Source organism: Thrips palmi, unplaced genomic scaffold, assembly GCF_012932325.1.
Source record: "Thrips palmi isolate BJ-2018 unplaced genomic scaffold, TpBJ-2018v1 HiC_scaffold_19, whole genome shotgun sequence".
NCBI classification, from domain to species: domain Eukaryota; kingdom Metazoa; phylum Arthropoda; class Insecta; order Thysanoptera; family Thripidae; genus Thrips; species Thrips palmi.
In genome coordinates, this window is record NW_023144628.1 from 4136158 (window position 1) to 4160874 (window position 24717).

Sequence of the window (24717 nt, forward strand, 5' to 3'; positions counted from 1 at the left end):
GGGAGGCACGGGGAGGGCCGAAAGCTGAAAGCCTTCCCCTGTAAGCCCGCGGTGTGGCCCAGCGCCTCGCCCGGCGAGGTGCAGCGGCGTGGCGCGGACGGGGAAGGCCCGCTGCAGGCCTGGGCGACCTGTTGCCCTGCAGCGTCGCGTTGCAGCCTTGCGGCACGCCGAGCCACGCCCAGGCAGACCGCCACCGCCCCTATGCGTCTTCTAATAAATGGTTGGCACAGCCAAAGTTTTAATTTGATCACATTAAAACTCTCGCATCGCGGAGGGGGTCTCATGTGCCAGGCTCTTGCTCTTGTGTGTGCACACACACACACTTACGAACACACACACACACACACACACACACACACACACACACAACACACACACTTACGAACACGCTCGCAGTTTACCGCGTCCCCACGGTCCGGTCCGGCACGCGAGGCTGAAGTATGTCGCGAGCGGCGAGGGACAGAGGGAAAAGAGTGGAGGAATTTCGTCAGGACGTGTTTTGTTTCCAACGAGGAGGGATGACGACCTGGAGGGAGCGGACGGTCTCGAGAGCGATTTGTACTTATTCGCGGCGTCGTTAGATGGCGCTGTCGACGGCAAACTCCGCCGCCGCCGCCCTGTTGTCGCCGCCAGCATGCCGGCCCCCGGTCCCCCGAGCTTCATTTACAACTCGGCGCGGCGCGCGGCAAGGACAGCCTGCAGCCTGCTCGTCGCGGACTATTAACGAAGACAAACAAGCAAGCGAAGCCAAGTCCTCTCTGAGGCGGCCGAAGGGGCTTTCGGCGCCGAGAAGCGCTCCACAGGAACTGTCCCCCTCGAAGCACCTCACAAGCTCCGCCAAGCTCCACAACAAGCTCTCCGCCCGCGAGGATCATTCCTCCTCGGCGACAGCGAATCCGTCTGTGCCTACGATCTGCGATGCACGCGGCGCGCCGGGACCACACGGCGCTGCGGCGCCGCGTGCGTGGCTGCTACAGAATTAATTTAGCCGCCCCTTTAAAGGGACTCCGTCGACACGGCCCCGGGGAGCGCGGCCAGGCGCAGGAGGCCCGCCGAGGCCGACAAGGCCCGTCGAGGCGCAGCCCCGCGCCACGCGTTGGCAGCCGACGCGGAGCAGGCGCTAAAGAATAACACGTTACACGCGCACGCCCGGGAAACGGAACTTTTGCTCTAGTTGCGGGGCGGCAGGGAGCGAGGCGCAGGGTGGGTGCTGCACCGTGCCTCTCGTTGGCGCCCATCCCGTATGGACGTGCAGCGCGCCCTGGAACAACTCAGCGATTTTCCGAGCCATAGCAGTGGCGGCCACGGCGCTCTGCAGTAAAGCCTCTGGACACATTGAGTCAGGGGCCAATTTCATTACGCACGCCACCACCACTCCGCTCGCTCACCCCTCCCGGACCTTGCCGGCGCTGACGATTCCGAGACTGCAATGGGGCGCCGGCCTCACTGAACTGAGCGACTCAAGTTTCGCAAGGCCGGTGGGTCGGCTGTTGGGGTGGGGCACTTTAATGCCCACCAGGTTTGTCGCGCTTGCATCATCAAGGCGGCCCACCTCATTTTCCCACCCCGAGCCGCCCCCCTCCCCCTCCCCAATCACGGTGTCCCTGATGGTGTGCACACACGAGGTTCCGCTCCGCGCGGCGTGTTGGTTGGGGTGGAGGGGGAGGCGACTGCGAGATTTCTCATCAACGCCTTACAAAGGCCGGCGGCGCGGCGTCTCGCTCCCGCGCCGCGACGCACCGTGCCGCGCACCGCGCCGTGCTGCGTCGCCAAGCCCTGTTTGAAACGGCGCGCCGCTGGTTCACTCATTCTCGTCTTTTTGATCCCCCGCTCTGAGACTAATGCGGCTCCAGGCTGGCCGGCCCACTGTGACGTCGCGATGAAGCACGGCCTCTCTTCCGACGGTCCTTAATGAAGGACGGCGTTTTGGCCGTCCTCTCTGCGCGGCGCGCTGCCCGCTCGCTGCCCGCCCCCTCCTCCACCACGCCCACTCCACACTCCGCCGGGCGGCCGGGCCGCTGAGCGCCTGCCATGCGGCGGGTAGGCCAGCCCGCCGCACGCCGCTGTCTGCCGCGACGCTATGCTGGCCTACCCGCCAAACCATTACCATTAAAGGCTGGAGCCGAGTCCTCTGCCAAGCTCCGGCTCCTTCCTGCCGTAATACCGTATTGAGGACGCAAATTCCAAGCACAGCGAAACAACAACAAAAAATATTTGCCATTTTTAGGGGGCCACCGAGATCCAAGCTGCCGCCCTCCGGCGTCGCATTGTATCCGCCATTCCAGCCGGGAGATGAAAGCGCTGGCCCTGCGCGGCGGCTGTCAGCCCTCTGACAAACACCAATAAAGGCACGGATATACTGCGCGGCGCGTGGCCGACACGTATTTGTTTGGCAGACTCGCTGTGACAGGCCTAGGCTGGGCCTGGGCTGGGCCTGGGCTGGGCCTGGGCTGGGCCTGGGCTGGGCCTGGGCTGGGCCTGGGCTGGGCCTGGGCTGGGCCTGGGCTGGGCCTGGGCTGGGCCTGGGCTGGGCCTGGGCTGGGCTGGGCCCGGGCTGGGCCCGGGCTGGGCCTGGCTGGGCCTGGGGTGGGCCTGGCTGGGCCTGGGCTGGGCCTGGGCTGGGCCTGGGTCTGGGCCTGGGCTGGGCCTGGGGCTGGCGCTGGGGTGGCCTGACTGGCTGGGCAGGCATGAACAGAAACTATCTTTTCTATTTTTATTTAGTATTGCCATGGCACTGATCCGCGTTTCCTTTTTATCGACGCGCCTTACCACAGTCGGACACATTTGGCGTGATGTTGGCTTCCATACGAGCGTGGCGCTGTTCCTGTGCGAGTCGAGTACCCAGCCTCTCCCACCCCCACTCCCCTGGCAGCCACTGCCGCCGAGTGGTCGCACAGAGAGTCGCGCAGTGCCGGCCTTTAGCCAAGGTCAGCTCTCTGGACCGGAATCTGTGGCGCCTGGCGAGGCGAACACACTCGCCCGGGGGCTGCCAGGGGCTGCCGGGGGGACGCCCGATGAGAAAAAAGGCAGCGTCTGCACTCCGAAACGCTGGATTGCTGAAGCAAACTTTCACTGGCTGTGTCTTATTTTCTTCATATTATTGGATTAGTGTTATGGTGCCTTAGTCGGTTGGAACAGTTCGAAGTGGCCTCGCATCGTGCCGCGCCTTCCGCGCCTCCCACCTTCGCCTTGTCGTAGTAACTCGAGCACCCTCTTTGCCCCGCCCTTGCCCGTCACATGTTCCCATTTCGCGCAGGCACTCTGCCCGCATTACTTTCAGGGACTCTCCAAATCTAATCCACATCACACACACAAGACACGCGCAGACCAGGCTGCATGGGTATGCCCACCTCTCAGTTGACCCACCCAATTGACATAATGAAAACGTCAACTGCGTGTTGGGAAGCCAATCCGAAAGCGGCCGCGCAAACCAGACACCCTCCCGCTGCTCCGCCCAGCAACGCCGCACAACAAGCTCATATCAGTTTTTATTGCGCGGAACCGGGAGAACCCCTGGGGCGCAAAGAAGCTTCCCCCATTTGTCGGCATCGACTTACAAACAAAACCTATAAAACAGAAAAAAGGTGCAAAAACTGGGAAATACATTCAAAATCCTCTGCGCATAAAAAAGAAGCAGTTGGACCGTGAAATTGCGAGCGTGCGAAGCCCTGCGCGGTGCGCGGGCAGGTAGCAGGTGTGGCATTGATGGACGTCTGATAGCCAAGCCATGTTCCTCTGACGCCTTTCCCAGCCTCCAATAGTCCGACAAAGAGCGGCGACCGAGGTGACAACTTCTGCCCCCATTTTTCATACCCGACTTCCCTTTCTCCGGGGCTTCCCGCTGCCTGGGGCGCCCCTGGTGGGCAGCAGGGACACCCCTCCCCCTCCTCACAACCTTGTGGAACCAAACCCCAAGCATAGATCAGGGCGTCAGTCTTAACTGTTTCTAATAACTCGTAAAATTTTGTTACGGGATGCCGGCAAGTGAAAAGCAACGAGCCACCTTTCGCATGCTGGTCATCCAGGTCATGGTGGCGCAGAATGACCGCTGGTTGTTCTCGACAGAAAATTCATTTATTGGCTTCATGGAAACATGTAGAGAAGAGCAGGGTGGTCACCTATCCGGGGCAAGCAGCTTGGTTGCGCAATCTTCAGCGACATCGTGCCGCGCGGAAATACCCATCGTGTCCCGGGCGGAGCGCGGCGTGTCGACGCCAGCCGCGCAGGGGGTATCGCCGGGATGTCGCCGTAGCCCCCCGCCAGAGGGCGTGGGCGAAGCCGACGGGCGTTGGGGTGGCTCAAGGGCGCGCAGCGCGGAGCCCAGCCAACCCCTCCCTTGGAGCAGAGCGGCAGAGCGGCAGAGACCCTCCTGCCCCACTGACACACTCAGCCCATCGCATCCCCGCCGCACTGCGCCCCCGGCACCCCTTCCCCGAAAAGAAACCAACTGAACGGAACTGCTGTGCTCGTGGCTCCGCGCTCTGCCTTTCTCTTTCTCGTCTCTCGCTCCGTCTCTCTCCGCTGCAGACGCTCCAGACTTCGGACCACCCGGCCCCTCCCCGCCCCGCCCCACCCGAATCGGCCGCTCGCGAGCGGCAAGCGCCGCCCAGTCTCTAACTGCTTTCCGGGATATGGTTCCGGTTTCCTCGGCAGATCAGTCATTTCCGGAGGCGCTACGCACGGACCTACAGCGCTATCCCTGGCACGTTCAGTTCGCGCGCAGGGCGGCAGGACGGCAGACGAGCCGATTGGCTGGAAAACGAGGTTGTGTCGCGCAATGCGGAAGGCGGGGTACACACTGCAAACACGGTGGGTGGGGTGGTGGTGCGCCCCAGACGGCTGGGGTAAGCGAGGGGGCACTTGGTAGTGGACCCTCCACAAACAAAAGTGCCACATGCTTAATGGAGCGTCCAAATATGACAATTCTAAACGTTTTTAGGATAGCGACGTGTCGCTCAGCCTCACTCCCCACAGCAACAAACGCGATTTCTTAGCACGAACATCCCAGATGCGTGTCATTTTTTTAAAACGAGTCGTGCGGTGCACCAGGCCCCCGTAATAACGGCACCAAAAGCAAAATAAACATTAAGGCCATGATCCACGGCGCTGCGCGGCGCGGTGCGGCGCCGAGTTTGCCTTGGCGTTAACGGTCGTTGCGGCGGGAAAGGTGTCAGGTGCAGCCAACGACGGCTCAGCCAACCCGGCTTCAGAACCGTCAGGTCGTCAAGGCTGTCACCACCGGCTGAGAGCAGCACGGCACAGCGTCTTGGCTCCAAAATGACAAAATACGGCCACAGAATTTCACGTGCGGTCCTCTTGTTTGATTTGTCGGGATTTGCCGGACACCTCCTGTCTCCTTGCTCGTCCTGTCCAGTCGAACTCCTGTTGCCTCTGGTTGGTGGCGGCTTGCCACTCCCTGCCGTCCTTGCAACACGATGAGGGTTCCGTAATGCGCCAGTTAGCGCCGCCAAGCCGACTCGTCTGCTCGTTGCAGCGGCGCCTAATCCCACGCCATATTTTCCGCACTAATGAATGACGAAATGGGACGCATTACGCGTGCCTCTGCTTTCCCCTTTTCCTCGGAAATCTTCTCTTTGCCCGATTAGTTCGTTTCCTCTTTTCCTTTCAAGCGCCGTTGCAATTCGAAATACTTGGGGTAAATGGCTAGGCACTTAAGAATTTTGGCCTTTCGAGGAATTAGGAAATCCCTTTTCTTCCGAGTCTCGTTCATTTTTCTTCATTCCGATTTCATAAACCCTAATTGGCCATGCGCACGGGTTGGGCACGGATAGAAATGTCCACTTCACAAGAGTCCGGCGGGAATCTCCGTTCCCAGTAAATAAAACAGTTCCAGGGTCCCGCAGCTTATTGGGAGCGCTTCGGCCTTTTTAGCGGGAAGAACCGATCTAAAGTGACCCACGGGAATGGCTATCAGGCTGCCAGCTCCCTTCCCTTGAGGGAGGTGCGCGCCAAAGTAGTGGCCCGGCCCGTGAGTGAGAAAAGTAAGAGAGAGCGCATTTGTAGGTCCAGCAGTGTGTGTGGGTTCAGACAAGGGTGCCCATGCTTAGCTACACTCTCCACTATCCCGCTCTCATTTTTTAACGATTCCCAGCATGCTGACACTAGAGTGCCCGAAGGCAGTGCCCGAAGGCAGTACAGTAGGTTCTTTCCACACAGTGTCCTTGGCATGATGGCATCGGCTGTTCCGAGAGCTGGCCCGTCCCGGCCTGAGTGGTCGGGGTCCTCGGAGCCTCGCCCGGGGCGATGTGGCATTCATGTGCTGCGCTATCCCGCGCACTCAATACGAGAGCGCCACCCGCGTTGGCCCGGCTAGCTGCCACGGCACTCACTGAGACAAAAACAATCCCAACTTTGGTCATCACCTGAACTGTCGGCCGACCGGGCGGGGCGGGGTGGAGTGCGCCCCGAGGGGAGACCCCATCAGCTCCTCCAGCCCTTGCAGCCCTTGCAACCTGCGGAAGGGTAAACATGGGAGGCGCTGGTCCCGTTGGGCTGCCGGCCGGGCTAACTGTCACAGAACTCCCGGGATATGCTGGGAACCTCAGCGTTAGCGAGCAGTAGGCACCTCGCATACTCTGTTACTCCACAGTGATTCCCGAGTCAGCTCGTGGGCCGAAGCAAAAGGGAGTGGAACACAAAGGACTGCTTGGCCTTGGCCGAGCCTCGCCAGCCTGATTGGGGCCGAGGGTCGCCATGCTGGAAATTGAAAGAGCGCCACAGAGGCCAGCCGGGCAGCCACGCAGCCTGCCCCCACATACTTCACGAGTTGGCATGCCCACAAGGCCGCGGCGCACCAGCCCCGCCACAACCCACCCTGCAACAACCCGCCCCGCCACTACCCACCCCGCCTGTCTCGTGGCCATTCGTATCTATCCAAAGGGATACTGCACGCCGCAAAAGAAGCAGTGCATGGAAGCCCAAAGTGCATGTGACACTGTGGTGTGCCATGATCCACGGAGCACCGCAAAGAGTAACCCGCTCTGGCAACAACCGCTTTGGCCCTTTTTCCACCGCTTCCTTGACGCCGTGCAAAACTCGGGTCTCCCGGAGAAGGAAATTGTTTCCACTTACCGACTGCTCGGCCGCTAGCCTATAATCACTTTCCTTGTCGCGAGCTGACATCAGTGCGACACGTCCGGCCGCATGACGAACGACTTCTGGCTCCTCAGCTGGAGCCCCGCAACGTTCACAGAGAAAGAATAAATAATGGGAAAACGTCAATGGAGCTGGGACGCGGCAGCTCAAAGCTTGCGATAACAATATCCAATTCCAGAGGGACGCTGTGTCGAGTTGATGATGTTGCTCTCTCTCTTCAGGTGGTGATTGACAGCCCCGGCTGCGAGGTGTTACGGACTGCAGGATATTAACTCGGATATAAAGGACATAAACCAATGAACGCTTTATTCTCTTTTGTTCCTTGATGGAATGGAAACACCATTAAAACTGTTTGCATTCCACTGCTGCATGTTGAAATAGACTTTACTCTGAATCCTCGTATTTGTCGTTTTGTTCATATTTTGCAAAAAAAAATTATAACAATCTGAAAACGTTTTGAGTCAACTAACGTCGTATTTGGTGTTTCAGGCGCGCAACAAACCGGCCGATGGAGTTGGACATGTCAATCAGAAAGGGCAGAACCGGGAAAAGACGCCCGTCAGAACGCCACACAGTTCGCACGACCTGCACAAACAATGCGTACGAGTAACAATCCGGTTATTTTAGATCAACCGGTAGAAAGTAGAAGTAGAAACGGAACGGCAGCAGCGCAAAATTAGTTTTCAGTCAAGTTTAGTGTAGCGCAATAAAAGTATTACTACGGGCAAGAAATATTAATTCCACACCGTGGTCATTTAACACCCAAGTCACGTTGCCAGAACGACGCGTTTAACTTAGAGTCGTAGAGTCCTAAAACTGTTCTTGGACACTAGTTTAAATCCTCCAGCCATGGCTCGTAGAGCACCTCGCGCAGAACGCCCGTAAAACGCCCTGTGAGGAGCACGTCAAACATTCCGCTCGAAGTGCACAAAACTTGGTCGGGGCACGTAAAGTTGGCTGTTCTGTGTAGCAAGAGCGAGGTGCTGCACGCAGAGGGCGTTTCGTTTCGGCAGGTTGGCACGCGGAGCGAGTTTCATTTTTCGCGGAGTGCGGCAAAGCGTTATTTAAGACGCCGAAGTTCGCTCAGCCAGAAACGCGCGGCGTAAACAATTTTCGAAACCGACCAATTTTCTGGTATTGGCTTCCGCCACTGACGCGTCTGTTCGGGGCCTCCAATACTCTAGTTAATGCATGACACAACCGTTCGCTTTTATTTGCCATTACAAAGCATATCTGCATTTAAAAAAGTAAATACTGGCTCGTTAACTTTTGCCCTGAGTTTGCATGACAGGTTACAGGCTTTAACGGCCAACCCATTTTTCGAGTAGCACCACTTTATTAGTCGTTTCATTTCCCTCTCGTCATAGTTTGCGGAGAAACAATCGTTGATGGCCACAACCGTGAGGTGCATTCATAAAGCAAGCCGAAGGCGGTAAACGTACAAAGGCAGCTTGGTTCAATGGAGGGCAGCCGCCTACAGTTGTGAGGCCGCACAGGGTGGGGTGCAGTGATAGCAGCGGCTTATCGGCAGAAAGAAAGCCAGGCAGTGAAAGCCGTTTCTCTGTGCGGAGGGGTCGCCAGCCAGCAAGGGGTGGGTAAACAACGCCCGAACCTGACTCAACCCCGGTCGGCACTCCCCACCGTCCCTTCTCCCTCAAATTATCGCCTTTTGGAACACTGCCCTGCGCGGTCTGCTGGCACTGGGCTTGCTTGCATTTCGTGTTTTACTCTTTTCTTTCTGCAGGTAATTGAAGTGCAGCTGCGGGGACCTCCTCACGTCACCATGTCGTTTGGTGCGGTCCCTCGCGCTGCCCTTAGACGGTCCCTTGCGCGGCCTTTTCACGGCCCTTTATGCGGCGCCGCGTCCCTATGGCACCCTCTCGCGGTGGTAACGACGTCACGTGATGAAGGGCTGAAAAGAAAAAAACACCTGCAAGCCGAGGAGTGGGCAGGCCAAGGCCGCCCCGCCAAAAAGCAGAGTCTTTCTCATTGGCACGCGTTCATTTTGCTCCCCGTTTTGCACCCAGCCTCCATCTCCGCAACTTTGATCACTTTGTTTTGGCGTCGTCGGCGTGCGGGCGCCTGCGCACGTCGTCTCGCTGTGGCGCAGCGCACGCTCTAACGAGAAGTTGCCCCGCTTTCATCAAGCGCCGTCTGCCGGCTCTGTCTCTACCGCTGTCTCTGTCTGTTGCAGGTGAGTATTTGCCTGCGTCGGTCCGGCAAGCGCCACACCGGAAGTCCTGCTGCCGAGTTCCACGTTCCGCGGGTGGCGTGGCTCGGCGGGAGCCCCTGCAAGGCGGGGAGTCCCTGCCCGGCCCGCCCCGTCCAGGTTTGCCTGGGTTTACCCCTGACGAATCCAACTTGCGCATAGCGCACCCACAGTGAGCAGGATAGTACCAAGACGCCGGACTGTTGATTTTGGGAGGGAGCACGACTGGTCCGTCAATGCAGAGTATAATACCAATTACATAACCTGCTTTCTCCCCTACTTTGGTAATTTCATAAAAAACGTGCCATAGCGCTATGGCAGCGACAGCTCTCAGCGTGGATGAATGAGGCAGATACAGAGAGAGAGAGAGAGAGAGAGAGAGAGAGAGAGAGAGAGAGAGAGAGGAGTGAGGTGGCGTCGGATGAGTGAAGAGGTTATTTTCCGGGGCGCCAAAAGAAAGCAAAGGCGGCTCGGGGGGTTCCGGCAGCATTTCCGCCCAACAGACTCCAGGACTTGGGGTCGGGTTGCTACAGGCCTTTGCTCCGCCAGGACTCCGAGCGCCTCCCAGCGCCTTCCAGGCAACACTACGCAATCTTCGCCAAGCTCGGCACTCCTCTGCCCTTAACGACGCAGAGAGAGTTTTTGGAATCCTCAGAAACGGGATTTTCAGACCAGCCCGCCTTAACGGCGCCTGGTCACAAACTACACTTATGCTGTCCGAAGCAACAACATCCAGCAGCGCCGTCGTCAACAACAACAAGCAGCGGAGCAGTTTCACGACGTTCCGAAGGACAAGCCGCGCTCGCTGGATGCGGCCCGTACAGTGGAGCAGGAAAGGGACGCACCCTGATAGATTTTCGGATAAGAGATAAAGAAGACAGGCAAACAAAAATAAAGGAGAGAATAAAAGGAGATGTTGCGGCGTGCGCGGATCAGGCGAGGGGTGGATGAGGGCCGATTGGAGATAAAGCAAGGACAACAAGAACATCAAATCAAGAGGAAGAAGAAGCAGGTAGAAGACGACAAGGAAGTGGAAAAGACAGCGAACTAGGCTGACCACGCTGGGCAGAGGTGTCCACCAGGTTTGTCAACGACTAGCGACGACTGGTATTACGGGCACGAGGCTGCTAGAGGAGGAGGATGATGGGGACGATGATTATGATGGTGGTAGCCGGGGGCAAAACCTCCATTTTTTTGTGTATAATTGATAAGAGGACGCGCGCCGTGCGGTGGTGGTGGGGGTGGGGGGGGGCACGTGAACGTGAGGGACCACGCCCCCTCCCTTCTCCAGCGCCGCGCGGCTTGGGGCTGGGCCGCCGGCGGGGCGCGCTGCCGGCTGCCAGTTGGGTCCCGACGCGCGCACCGCCCGCTGCCCCGTCCGCGACCACCCCCGCGGGCCGGCTGGTCGGCATCGCTCCGCGGCGCGCCGCACGCCGAGAGCGGCGATAGCGCGGTGGACAGGGCCGACAGGCCGACACGGCACCCACTGCTCCAACTGTTGATTGTTGGCCCCATGCCGGGCCGGGCCGGGCCGGCTGCAGCTGTGATGTGAGTAGTGGATGGCGGGGCTCATGGCGAGTTCCGGGCCTAGGCTCACCGCCAGGTGGCCGTCCCCCCGCACGCGGCCGTCTTTGCATCCGACCAGATCGCCGCGGGCCGCGTGCTGGGTGCGGCACCCTGGAGGCGAGAATGCCGTGACATTGGTTGGAAGTGAAAGCAGGAAGGGGTCGTGAAGTACCACGCGAGAGCTGTAGGTCCAGGATGCGAAGCGAGGGTCGTCGCACGGAACTTTGTCCAAATGACTTCCGGTTCGTTAATCACTTTACCCAAGCGACAACGACGGCGTGTGTCGGGCCAAGCAAACGTCCGAACGGACGCTTGTTTATTTGTCCAGGCGTTGAGGCGCGTCCCTCTTCGACCGAGCGCTTTGGCGAGCGTGGACATCACCCAGCCGTGACACCAATCTCACTGTCCGTCGATCCAGCGTCAATCAACTGAAATGCCCCAAATGAACGAACGACCGAACGCCTTTCTGGCTCGGTCCTTAATGGTGTTGACTGGGCAGTGGAATTCCCTCACATGCAGGACAGCCGAGGGGCCGCTGCACAACTACGGTACACGGCGCGAGCTCTGGTACTCTGGTAGTGACGGGGACAGCCCACCAGGCTGCCACATGTTTTTAGACAAAACAATTCAGTTTAATTATGTTGAACGGCGGGACTTCCTTGGTTAATTCTTCTTGGTCAACCAAACTACAGTTCATCCGATTAGACAATTTCCCTCGACTGGGTCCGACGCTAGCCTCTTCGCGCGCGACTTTCCCGTCTTCCCCTGATTGAATCTGCGGGGTGTGCCACCTCCCCGTGAATCCATTCCGGGAATCTGGGGCGCCAACGACGCGGCGACACGCACGCCCCTAACGGCCGGCCGAGGCACGGCCCAGGCCTGACCGAGCTCGGACATTGTTTGATATGGAAATGGCGAGGCCGCTGTCTCAGGTAATGGGAAGCGTTATTACACCATTAGGCAGGCCGAGCCGCACTGCTGTACACACACTGTGCCTGGAATAACTTAATCAATCGCCGCAAGCCCCCTCCCCTGCGCCCCACACGCAGCAACGTGCGCGAGAACACCGTCAGCAAAGTTGAACTGGTTTGACTATACCTTAGTCGATACCGGCTTCGAAAGGTGGACATAATTATGACTGGAAGTTTAAGTCGTTGCGTCTGCCCTCTTATTTTTTTTACCGTGATGCCTCTGTGAGGTGGCCGGCGGTTGTAGCGGGGTCACCGTCGTAGGTCGGTGGGGCGACGTGTGCTGTTTGCGCCGACACTGAATAATGGTAGCGACCTTTAATGGCTCGCGCGTGTCCTTTTTAATCGACTGCCCGTCTGTCCGTCTGTCCACCCGGCCGCACGGAGTCCAGAGGCCCTTGTTGTGTCGCTTGCAAGCGAGACGGCCTGCTGCGTGTGTTCCCCCGATTGTTTTTAAAAGCCGTTTGTTTTTGTTTATGCTTTTCGATGAGTGCTGTTGAACGGAAAGGACAAACCGCTCTTGGCGAACGGAGAGGGTGGGAGGTGGTGGAATGGGGGATTAAAATTTAAAACCGAATGAATCGTGAATGGAAGCGCCGCAAGGGACTCCTCAACACGTTTAGCCCCGCCGGGCGCTGGGCTCGCTTGCCACCATCTCTCGACGCACTGCAAAGACAGTTCGGCCGAAGTGACTAGGTCTTTTATGTCTTTAGTTGTGCCAACTTCTCGGTCAATCGATATTACGCCAAAAAATAATAAATTGGCTGAGTTACCTTCAGTTCGCTAACTTTTGTGAGTGTTGACGCCGAGAAAAGTCTTGGCCTGAAAAGGCAGGCTGCCCGGCAGCCGCCACGGCGATGTACTGCCTGACCCAGGCCTGTAATTGCACCCTCCTCCACCGTCAGCACAACCTTGGCGTCCTACTCTCACTCCTCCGTGACCGTCTGTGACCCGAGCTGCCCGAGCCCTCCCACGCCCCGTCCCAGGGTCCCGGCATTATCTCCGGCACACGCTGACTTTCGTTTTGTCTCCCTCGCACTCGCGTGGCGTTCGCCAGGGGTGCGAGGGACACAGCGCTGTCGAGTTCGGAACTTCCCTGTGAACTAATTGAAAGGACGTTGGACACACGCCGCGTGTCAGGCAGGCCACAATCAATGCGACGGCGCGTAAAAACGACCCTCGTCTGTCCCGGAGCAGCAGCAGCGTGGGGTTGGCGGGGTCACGGCTGAGAGAGACGACACGAACCGCGGCGACCGCGTGTTACGTCCCTCCAAAAGCAGAAAGCGTAAAAAAGTCGTCAAAATTGAACTCGCGGCCAGCCCAGCCCAGCGAGTTCCGCACAGGGCAGTAATTCCACACGCTTCATTCGCGTGGCGTGGCGAGGCGTGGCAAGGCGTGGCGTGGCGAGGCGTGGCGAGGCAGTGGCGTGATGCCTGGGTTATGCCATGACGCACGCCACGCTGCGGCGTGACAACCGTGGTGGAATTTTCGCGGCCCGTCACCACCACGCCGCCCCTGCCGGGCTCTGCCCTCCAGTCAGTCACCCTGCCTGCCACGCCGCATTCTCTGCCCGGGCCTGCCCGCTTCGCCGGTTGGCTAGCTGTATTCCGCCGCCAACTTTTAATGGGGCCGTATACCTAGCCTTTCCACGACAACGGCGCGGCGATGCGTTTTGACCACGCGGCCCCGTGGCGCGCGACCGGGTCGCCGCGGGAAAGAAGAAAGTGGCGTGTGGATAGAAAATAATCGACTCGTGGGAAACGGGGCGATGGGTACTGGAGTGGAACACCGAGTCGCTTGTTCAGGTCAAAGTGGCGTCGCGTGGTGCCAAACTTGAAACGAATGACGTGGTGGTTGTGCTGCGGGGGGTGCTAGTCGCGGTGGCGGTCCTCTAAGTGTGCTTGCAGGATGCGGCACATTCCAGCACCTGCACTGAATAATGGCCAAGCTGGTGAAGCGGTGTGGCGTCGCGGTGTCGGTGCCATAGTCTGCTGGCAGACCTGCCCTCTCGCCTGCCCTGCACGGCCCGCGAGGGAATGGGGACCGCTCCGTGTCGCCCACCGAGGCCAGCAAGGCAGGGGAAGGCCCGCTCACACCACGGGGCAGCTGGTGGGCTGGTTCCAAACAGGTCGCTCTGCCTTTCTCATACTCGCGGGATTTCCGCAGTGGCGCGAGAGAGACAGGACAGCGTGTTCGGCCTGTTCGGCGCGGTGACGCCGTTGTGACACGCCGCGGCCGCATGACTGATTCAGCCCGGCTCCCCGACGTGTGCAGCGTGATTGTGATTCGAGGGGATGGCCGACGCGCTGCCGCGCCGTCGCGGTGTCATGTGTCGCCGGGGCCAGGCGACTCACGCGAGCGCCACCGCGGGGGAAACCCAAAAAAAAACCAACCCAAAGATAGATTAGTTAGCGAACATGTCAGTCACGCCACACGGGCCGCGTTAGGTGATTCCATAGCGGCAACTCAATCTATTATAGACGTGCCACAATTGCTCAAAACACACACACGAATAATCGATCCACAACAGGGTTGCACAACGACGAGAGCCAGGGACGCTACTCATTGCACTACGAGGAAGAGAGCAGCCGGAACTGGGCGGGGCAGCGGCACCGCACGGCGCACTCGGCCCCGGACGCTGGGCCCTGCGTCCTGGGCCGGCTCGCCTCCGTCGTAATATTCTATGACGCGACGAGTCGGGACCGCCGAGGACGGCGACGGCGAGGCGGAGGGAAGCTTTGCTTGGCCCTGCCTGGCCCTGCCTGGCCCTGCCTCGCCCCCAATCACGAAGAGTGTATACATATTGGCCGTCGCGAGGACTCGTTCCCCGTTCCTCTCGGAGGTGCTTTTCCTTCCTCAACTTTCTTCCGTTTCTTTACACGTCCCTCTGTTCCTCCTGTTTCCCCGTCCCTCGCCGCGAGGGCATCATGGCGAGGCGTCGCCGTTCGGGCCGCCTCCTTGGCCGCCTCTCGGAGCGCCTGCGGACCGCCGGGTAGGCAACCCGCACGCGCCTCGGCAGGGCGGCACTGCCTACGCCGCAGGCTGTCGGCACGCCGATAACGCTGCAGCCCATGGCGCCCTTCCACTTCTACCCACACACACTCCAATCACACCCACTGTAAGCTGCTGTATAGAGCCACTTGACCCTCTTCTGAAGATGCCAGAATGAGGTAAAATCCTCTAAAGTAATCGCGCCGCCTCGCAGTCAGTCGGCACGTGTGTGCGTCTGTTTTGTGGGAGAGTGTGTCAGGGCGTCGTCCCCGCAGCCCCAGCGCGTACCGCGCGTACCTGCCCGCCATGGGGCGGCCTTCGCATTAAACATGAAACAGGGTGGATCCGTCCGTAGGCAAGCCGAGACGCAAGCCGCGAGGCACTCCCCCCCCCCCCCTCGAGCTGCCCCGCGCCGCCCCGTGCTAAACCGACCCACTCAGCATCCTGGCGAAGGCGCAGCCCCTCGCCTTCCAGGCCGCCTTCCTTTCTTCTGCGCCGTCCTGGTTAGGCCACGGGCACGCCACGGGCGGGCGGCTCATTTCCGGTGTCACACCAGGCCCACCTCTCGGAGGGTGTCTGCGGAACGAATCGAACGACCGAGCGCCGCGACTGTCACGAGGACCAATGCCAGCCTCTCGGAGGATTGGAGGCTTTGTTGTGCGTGCCCGGCGCTGCCGCGGGCTGTTCCGAGCTGCGGCGTGCGCGGCGTGCGTGCTTTGCGGGCAGCGAAGGCAGTGCAGCTGACGAGGCTCATCGGGAACCCCCGAGGCACGGCTCCAGGGGGCCTCCCTCTCGCACGCCGCCACCGCCACCTCCCCAGTCCCGCGGGAGTTGCCCCGGCACCTGCAGGCAGTAATGGCGGCCGGCCTGGGGCTGGAGGAGTTGGAGTGGGTTGTAGCGGGCCGAGGCGGGCGGAGCGCTCATCGCAGAGAGGCATGCATTGGTAACACGGCGAGACAGGTGCCCCGGGCCCCATCCTACGCCGCTCGCTAAAAATTGCATAGGCGGGACGTGAAACTAGCCCGCGCCCCCCGGCATTCCTCCTGGAAGACATCTTTGTTCCCCCCGACCGTGGCGGAATTTCCGCCAACAGCGAAAAGGGAACGATTCGTGAAAAGGGAGGGTTTGCGTGAGTGTCGCGGCAATGCGACCCGGCCTGCCCAGCGCCATTCGGAATGGCGTGCGGGCCGCTCGGGCCGAACAGCACCAAGTGGAAGCCCCGGCCGGCCGGGGGCAGCCAAAGGCAGGCAAAGGCGGGCAAAAGCCCGAGGCCAATGTGCATGGCGGCATGGCCATGTGGCCGGCCATGTGTGGCTGGGACTGCCACGCTGCCGCGGTCGCGTCCTCGGCCGAATCAGGGGATCGACCGAGCGACCCGGACGGCGCGGACCCGGACGGCCCGGACCCGCCTCACCGAGCAGGCCGACGGAAGGTCGACAAGCAGTAAAGCACTGGCACCCACTGGCCGCCGCCACCGACCGCCGGTCCCAGACCGCAGGCGTGACCGTGGCCTAGCCCGGCCTAGCTCCCGGCGGCATCGAGGCCACCCTTTCCTTGGGACCAGCGTGGGCTTGCCTAACCCGAAGGTACCGGGGGTCCAGAATTGCTTGAGTGGCTTATAGACAGTAGAAATAACTGCTGGCTGCTTGACGAAAAAAAACAGAGAAAATTGGTCGCACACATAACAGTTGCCCCGCTTCGCCCTTCTTTTTGCGACACTGCTTCAAAACCGCCCTTTTCCGCTAAGTTGAAGCCCTTACTTGTTAATGCCACTGCCCTGCCGGCCCTCGGGGGCCACATTCCCTCACGCAACGCGTACAATGCATGCGTCGTGCCATGAAAAGGGCGGCCGGGCTTTTAGCCTTCGGGCCTTCGGGCCGCGCCGCCCCTCCAGTCAACGATGGAGACGTCCCGCTCCGCACGCGAGCGATTCCGGGAAGGCATTTACTCTGCCCACCTTTCAGCCTTGTTGGCATTTTTTCGCGCGTGTTTCGTCGTGCCCGTCTGTTGCTCCTCGGGCTGGACAACTTTTTGGCGGCGTCGTCCGTTCTGTGTCCCGGGAGGGTGCGGCGGTGGCGTGCCGGCCGGCCGTGCATCCCGCGCGATGCCCCGGTGTGATAAGGCGGCGGTCGTGGCGGCCGTGGTCACCCACATGGACAGTGTGGCTCGCCCGCCTGGCCCGCCTGGCCGAGGCGAGCAGCGGAGCAGCCCCCAGGAGCGCGCCGCGGCACCGCCTTCAAATAAAGAGGCATTTTAGTGCGACCCTTTGCCGAGGCCAACGCCCAGACCAACGCCCAGGTCACCCGCCCTGGCCACCACGTTCGGCCACTGCTTCGATCACTACCTCGGCCACCACCACAGCGCCTGGGGATCACTTCCTGGCGACCGCGGCCACCGTCTTTTGGCGCTGCTACACTGCGGGTGGAAGCGTTAACCTACGACTGCGGCGGTGCGGAATCGGCCTGCCGTTCGGTCCCGTAGTTGCGAGCCTCACAGCGACACGGGTTCAGTGCTTCGGGGCCGTTCGGGGCGGCGGCGGTGGCTGATTATTCGGGCGGCGTTTACTGCCGACTCCAGCCCCCGCATTGCCGTGCCTCGGCGCCAGCCGCCGGAATTCCGAAGGATTCGCTCGCTCTGTCTCCCTCGCACCCGCTCCGACCGCCCCGTGAGTGCGACAGAGACAGGACACCGAAGCGACCCTTCAGAACGAGGCGGCGGTATCGTCGCCCCGGCGTCGCCGCCTCGCCGCAAACTTGGGCCCTTTCCCGTCGGCTCGCGGCCCCGCGGCCCCGCGGCCCCGCGCTTGGCGCGCCCTCCCAATCTTATCTGACGGGCATATCTGGGCGCGCGGCCCGGTCCGAGGCCGCTGCTTCTGGCTGCGCCGCGCCCCGCCGCGGGCACCGCTGCGCCGTTCGACCGGCAAATTAAATGAGCGCGGCAGCGGCCAACAACAGCGCCCTGTCTCCCTCCCTCCCTCTCTCGCGCGCGCACCCACGGTGTGAGAGAGACGAGACCGCTGCTCGGACTCAGCCGGTCGGCCGGTCGGCTGGGGAAATTTATTGTCGAGCCTTTACTTTCCCGGCAGCATCAACGACGGGGAGGGAGTGATGACAAAGCGCCGTCACTGTAAGCATCCCCGATCTGGGGCAGGGCAACAGTGGCTCCAAGGGACTGCGATGCGACGACTCATTGCGCTGCAGATTGCTCTCTCTGCCACCCCAACGTCCGATTTGGCCGACCCGAGGGGCGATCGCATGGCGGAGCGAGGTGGTGTACGGATTGACGGATTTGTTCATGGTAGAAAATTAGTGAGCAAGCTCTTTTCGAGCTCGGAGTGGACTGCTTGTCCGTCCGTTTGATTGTCGGCTGTTCGTATTCCCCGCGGGCCCGGCCGACCCGGCCCCGGCCGCCCTGCGCGCTGCTTGCGTGCGCGGCCGCGGTGAAAGACGCAGTGTAGTGTACCTGACGAGGCCGGCCAGCCTGGCGAGGCTCAAGCCAGCGGCCCGGCGGTCGGTCGGTGTGTTCCCTGCTCTCCGGGGAGTCCACTGACGGCGGGCCTGATAGGGGGCCTGTGCCAACGGCTCCAGGCTGATTCCGAGTCTATCGAGTGTCTCTCTCGCGCTCACGGGGCGTCCCGCGCGGGAGCGAGGGAGAGATGGCCCCCGCGCGGAAGGAGCCCGCCGACCGGGGTGGAGCCCGGGCGGCAAAGTGTTCCAGAAGAATGAGGGTGAGGCCGGTGCCCGTCTCGGAGTCGCAGGGTGTCTGCTGTCCACCCAAGGTATCGTATCGACCCCCTGGAACTCTGGAACGGCCGGCGTGGCTCTGGAGTGCGCTTGGCGCTGGGGCCACAACATTCCGAGCTCCAGTCAACAACCCGCGTTCAACTATTCGGCCGCGCCTCGCCGCCTCGCCGCGCGGACTGCACGCTGCTGTGAGTCTGCGGGGCTGCGACAATGTGTCCGCCGGCAGAGGAGAGCAACTCACACACTGGCCGCCCCGCCACCACGCCCAGCCCAGAGCCCGGAGGCATTCGGAACTGCAGACGGCTATAACTCGAGAATTGTGGCCGGAGTGTGTCAGCTGTGTTGCACAGCCCGATAATGGACAAAGGGTCGGCGGACGGACGGACAAACTGCCAGCCAGCCAGACAGACAGACAGACAGCTGGACGGGCGTTCGGCGGCCAAGGGGCGCATCCCCTGGGATGTGTTGAGATTTTCCAGCAACAACGAGCATCCGCCCGTCCGGCTGTCTGCCTGACTGTCTGCCTGACTGTCTGCCTGGCTGTCTGCCTGGCTGTCTGCCTGGCTGTCTGCCTGGCTGTCTGCCTGCCTGTCTGCCTGACTGTCTGCCTGGCTGTCTGCCTGACTGTCTGCCTGGCTGTCTGCCTGGCTGTCTGCCTGCCTGTCTGCCTGACTGTCTGCCTGACTGTCTGCCTGACTGTCTGGCTGGCTGTCTGCCTGGCTGTCTGGCGGCTGGCTGTCTGCCCGACTGTCGCCTGACTGTCTGCCTGACTGTCTGCCGTGACTGTCTCCTGACTGTCTGCCGCTGTCCCTGCCGTCTGCCGACTGTCTGCCTGACTGTCTGCCTGACTGTCGATGCCGACTGTCTGCCTGACTGTCTGCCTGTGCTGCCGGGAATCTGCCTGCCTGTCTGCCTGGACTGTCTGCCTGGCTGTCTGCCTGCCTGTCTGCCTGCTGTCTGCCTGGCCTGACTGCTCCGGGCGCTCCTGGCGTCCGCACTGGCAGGTCTCGAATACTGCCGGCTGCGTTCCGGGCGTTCCCTGCTTTCGCATGCGGTTGAAGTCGGCGCCGGTCGGCCGGCGTCCAGGCATGGGTGTGGCAGGAGCGCGCCTCGCGGCAAGTTCGAAGCACACACAGGAAATCGTAAGGCACCTGGCAACGCAGGAAATCGAAGCCGCTGGTGGAGCTGCTGGGTGCCTCCTTTCTGACCGTCTGCGTGGCCGGACGCCCGGAGGCCTGGCTCACGCACTAAACAGGCCGAATATGCATGCGTTGAAAGCGTTCCCATGTTTCGCAGCCGTGAAGTGGCGACCGGTCGGCCGGCGAGGCTGGCGTGGCGGCACGGGAGCGCGCCCGGAGCAACTTGAAGCGTGAAACAGGGAACTAGGAACAGGCAACGAGGTCGGGCTGAATGACAGTGTGTGGCCCCTGACAACGCGCAGCAGCGTGACACGACGCCCGTGTTCGGCACACGCCGGGCCGCACGGCAGCCGGGATCAGACTGTGTAGGTGTGTGCGTGTGTGTGTGTGTGTGTGTGTGTGTGTGTGAGATAATTCGATCCAAACCCAACCACGATGCGCCTCCACCGCTCTCAAAGTCTGAATGCGAGAGCCCGGTCGTGTCCAGCCTATCAAAGATCGGACAGTTGGACACACACACCACACCACACACGGAGCGTACCCATGCACACTGGCCGATAGACTCTCGGCAACCCCACTACGGACTTGTCAAAACACAGACAAGGACACACACACGTGCAATCGATCCCCTGCAACCTGATTACCTCATTACTGATTCTGGCGGGACGGCAGTGTACCAGCGAGGACACGTGTCGGGGAGGGTCGGCGGGGCTGGGGAGTCCCCCAGTGGGGACGCGACTTTATCAAATTCAATCTGTCCGGACTGGCCGGGACGGGTTCCATGTCCACGCGGCCACGCGGCCCGTGTCCATCAAGGGCATCATCGAGCAGGGCCGCGACCGCCCGGTGACCGCCACCCTACACACTCAAATGTGTTGACGACCGTGGTGGCCAGCGACGAAAACGACCCGAAAAAAAAACGAACAGTTCGCATTCTAATGTCGTGACACTGTCCGTCGTGAGATTCAAAATGTGTCACCACCTCGCTAGCGTCGCCAACGTCACTGGCTCTTCCCGACACTTTGCGCTCTGCAGGCCGCGGCCGTCTCCTCTGTTATTGAGCACACAGACAGGCTGGCAGGCAGACTGGCCAGCTAGGGAAAAGCACGGAGCAGTGTGTGTGTGCTGGGCGGGTTGCCGTCGGAGAGGCCTGTGGGGCAGCGGGGGCCGCGGGGGCCGCGGGGAACGCGTCCAGCGGCAGTGGTGGCGAGCGAGCCGGGCAACAACGAGGCAACGGGCGCTGCCGGCGCTGCCCAGCCAGCAGGCAGCCACTCTCATGCATTTTTTCAGGCCGGCCAAAGCGAGGCGTATACCAGGCGAGCACGCCAGGTGCCAGGGCCGGACTGGCTAAGTCAGGGCCCCGGTCGCAGTGTGACGTCAAGGGCCCCCTTTTCCGATATGCGTCCATTGTTTTAAATTTACTAGCCAGGGGAGGGTACGCCGTGTTTGGTGACTTTGGGCGGCCACTGTGTCCAATCTAGTTGACGTAAAAGGCCTCCCTCGACGCCCTAGTATTCTTATGACCCTACTCTTTCATGCCCTATATCGGGAAGACGTTGACCACAACGATTTTGCCTTTGACCGCAACGATTTTGGGACCAAAGTTGGTCAAAAAGTGGTCGAGTCTCGGAAATTTGCTGATTTGCTGACTTTGGGCGGCCACTGTGTCCAATCTAGTAGCCGCAAAAGGCTTCCCTTGACGTTCTAGTATTCTTAAGACACCACTCTTTCATGCCCTGTATCGGGAAGACGTTGACCACAACGATTTTGCCTTTGACCGCAACGATTTTGGGACCAAAGTTAGTCAAAAAGTGGTCGAGTCTCGGAAATTTGCTGATTTGCTGACTTTGGGCGGCCACTGTGTCCAATCTAGTAGCCCCAAAAGGCTTCCCTTGACGTTCTAGTATTCTTAAGACCCTACTCTTTCATGCCCTGTATCGGGAAGACGTTGACCACAACGATTTTGCCTTTGACCGCAACGATTTTGGGACCAAAGTTGGTCAAAAAGTGGTCGAATCTCGGAAATTTGCTGATTTTGCTGACTTTGGGCGGCCACTGTGTCCAATCTAGTTGACGGAAAAGGCCTCCCTCGACGTTCTAGTATTCTTAAGACCCCACTCTTTCATGCCCTGTCTCGGGAAGACGTTGACCACAACGATTTTGCCTTTGACCGCAACGATTTTGGGACCAAAGTTGGTCAAAAAGTGGTCGAGTCTCGGAAATTTGCTGATTTGCTGACTTTGGGCGGCCACTGTGTCCAATCTAGTAGCCCCAAAAGGCTTCCCTTGACGTTCTAGTATTCTTAAGACCCCACTCTTTCATGCCCTGTATCGGGAAGACGTTGACCACAACGATTTTGCCTTTGACCGCAACGATTTTGGGACCAAAGTTGGTCAAAAAGTGGTCGAATCTCGGAAATTTGCTGATTTTGCTGACTTTGGGCGGCCACTGTGTCCAATCTAGTTGACGTAAAAGGCTTCCCTTGACGTTCTAGTATTCTTAAGACCCCACTCTTTCATGCCCTGTCTCGGGAAGACGTTGACCACAACGATTTTGCCTTTGACCGCAACGATTTTGGGACCAAAGTTGGACAAAAAATGCGCTTGATTTGCCGAAATCATGCGTAAAATCGGCAGAAATTTCGTGGAATACCAACCAACAAAATCTCGCGGAATCCGGCATAATTTTGACGCAAAATTCTGCGAAATCTTGAGAAATATTCAAATGGGTACCCCTTTGATTTAAGTACGTAAATAGTTAAAGACCGTGACTTTGCCGCGGCCAAGAAGGCCCCGCGGTGGAAAGGCCCCGTGGCCCGCGGCCGAAAGGCCCCGCGCTTCGCGCGAGGCCCCGGGCGCGATCGCGCCCCCGCGGCCCGGGCCAGTCCGGGCCTGCCAGGTGCATGTAGAACACGCCCCCGCGCCACACTGCCACACTGCGAGGGTGTTAAATTGATTTGATGCGGGGCACTTGAAAAATTATGCGCTTCATCGGCTTTTAAGTTGGCTATTTGCATTGCGAATGTGAGTAGCGACCCTGCGGTCGGTCGGTCGGTCGTTCGTCATCGCACATTTTCCGGAATGCAGGCCTCCAGGCGGTTTGCCGATAGACGACTTTGACTTATTGCGCTGCCCCATGGTGTAGATCTTCTTCCCTGTCGAAAAAAAGCAGCAAAGCGTACCTCCAAACTAATTTCCTGGCGGTTGGGGTGATTTACTGACTTTTGGGCACAGCCCCGTACATTTTTTTATTTTTTTATTTTATCCGCCAGTACACGCCGGCACTTTTTCCATTCATGCCTGTCGTTATCCCCTTTCGATTCTTTTGCGGCGAAAAAAAAGAACGTTTTATGGCCAAATTCGGCATGCGGCTGAAGGGTAGGCGGAAGGGCGGCGGAAGGGCCGGCCGGGCCTTTGATCTGCGCCGTGTGAAGTTGCCCTTCCCCTCCCCCTCCCACTCAGCCCCTTTCATCCCGCAGAACTCGCGTTTGTAGCGATGTCTCTTCAGGGGATTGGCTGCCGCCGCTGCAGCCGCACTGCAAAGCAAGCACCGCCACACATGCGTTCCGGGGTGCGTTGGGGACACTGCTATGCTAGGATTGGCTGCTTCGTTGTCGTTTGCCTCCAGGTGTGCGATAGACTCTAGTCGATGACGGTGGCGTGCGTCGCGCTGCTACGCTGTCCTTCTGCCTGTCGCTCTCCTCTGAGCGTGAGGCTCTCCTCAACAGGTCGACCGATGCCGCTCGGACCTTCGACACTCGACACGCAACGTTCGTCGGGAGCGAATTTAGGTCAGGGTGGCCACCAGGCGGGGCACGGTGTCGCGACTGCGAGGGGTGCTGCTGGATGTCGGGGCAGGATTTTAGTTTACCAAAGAGCGAGCCTCTTGAAAGGCTTTTATGGACGAGCAAGGCAAAGGGTGCACCCCGGAGGGAGATCATTGAAAATGCTGATGGATGGAGGGGGGGTCCCCAGCAGACTCCAACCACCCCGTGAAGTTGGACTCACCTCCCAAATCCGTCTCCGCCCTGCTGAGCACGCCCGAGCACGCCGCTCCGGCCCCAGTGCCATTGAGAGGGTGGGGCCCGACGCCTCCCGCGATAGACACTGATACCCCGCCCCCCTCCCCCACCGGACGGGCCCCGGACGGGGCGAGACGAGCCGCCCCCTTTGTCAGGGATTTTCGCTCCATTTTGCAGGGCTCTGTGACGCTATCCCCGAGGTGCGTGCGTTTCCGATACGGGAGGGGAATCCCCAAGAAGGAGAAGGAGAGGCAGAGGGCGAAGCAGGGGGAGCAGGGGGCAACAGAGAGTGCAGGGTGTGGCTCTCTTCCTTATCCAACCGGGGTTTTACGCGGGGCCCGCCTGGTTTACGGTGCCCTGATTACCCAGTTGTCGCACCGTGTCGCACCCAAGGCGCTGGCGCGGTGGTGCTTGTCGCGCTGCGACACACCCACGGGCCCGCGGCACAGAGGCGGTGTTGGTAGCCGCCGTGCCCGCGGCCACACAGCCCCTATGGCCCCGTGGCGCCCCGTAGCGTGATGGCCCGTCCCAGACATGGCCCTTCCGCGACTTTGATGTGGCGATAGGACCGTCACGTCGCCGCCCCGCGTGTTATATACATTTTCATAAAACAGCCTCCGCGTCGTGAAACGCGCTGTGCCCCGTAATCGGTCCTGTGCCTAAAGTGCCCTCCGCGCGCCTCAGAGGGGGTCCTTTCAAGGACGCTACGCGTGGTGTCCGTCCGCGGCGGTGTCCCAGAGTGCTTTCCGAATCAAGTCCCGAATTCCCGCTCCGCTCAGCCAGCACACCTCTGAGACCACGGCCGGCACGCCCTCAGTGACGCCCGGAGCGTCCGGCGATGTTTATGGCTTGCCTGGAAACTGGAGTGACTCCAGCAGTCCGAGCAGCGCCGTCCCTCCCGTCCTCCCAGTGGCGCGCCGGCCCTTCTCCGATCGCGGCATCGCAGCCCGGACCGTAAAGCCCA

General features: G+C 60.3%; 1 protein-coding gene across 4 annotated transcripts in view; it reads left to right on the plus strand.

Annotated features, from left to right (window-relative positions):
- LOC117645740 (neo-calmodulin-like) overlaps positions 1-24717 on the plus strand; it is a 95723-nt gene that overhangs the window by 21037 nt on the left and 49969 nt on the right. For 3 of the 4 annotated variants that reach the window (XM_034386107.1, XM_034386108.1, XM_034386110.1), the window contains exon 3: positions 7606-7716. The exons of the other annotated variant lie outside the window; for it this stretch is intronic. In XM_034386107.1, the coding sequence (XP_034241998.1) occupies positions 7606-7716 (111 nt within the window). The remainder of the gene's footprint in view (positions 1-7605; positions 7717-24717) is intronic. 4 annotated transcript variants of the gene reach the window in all.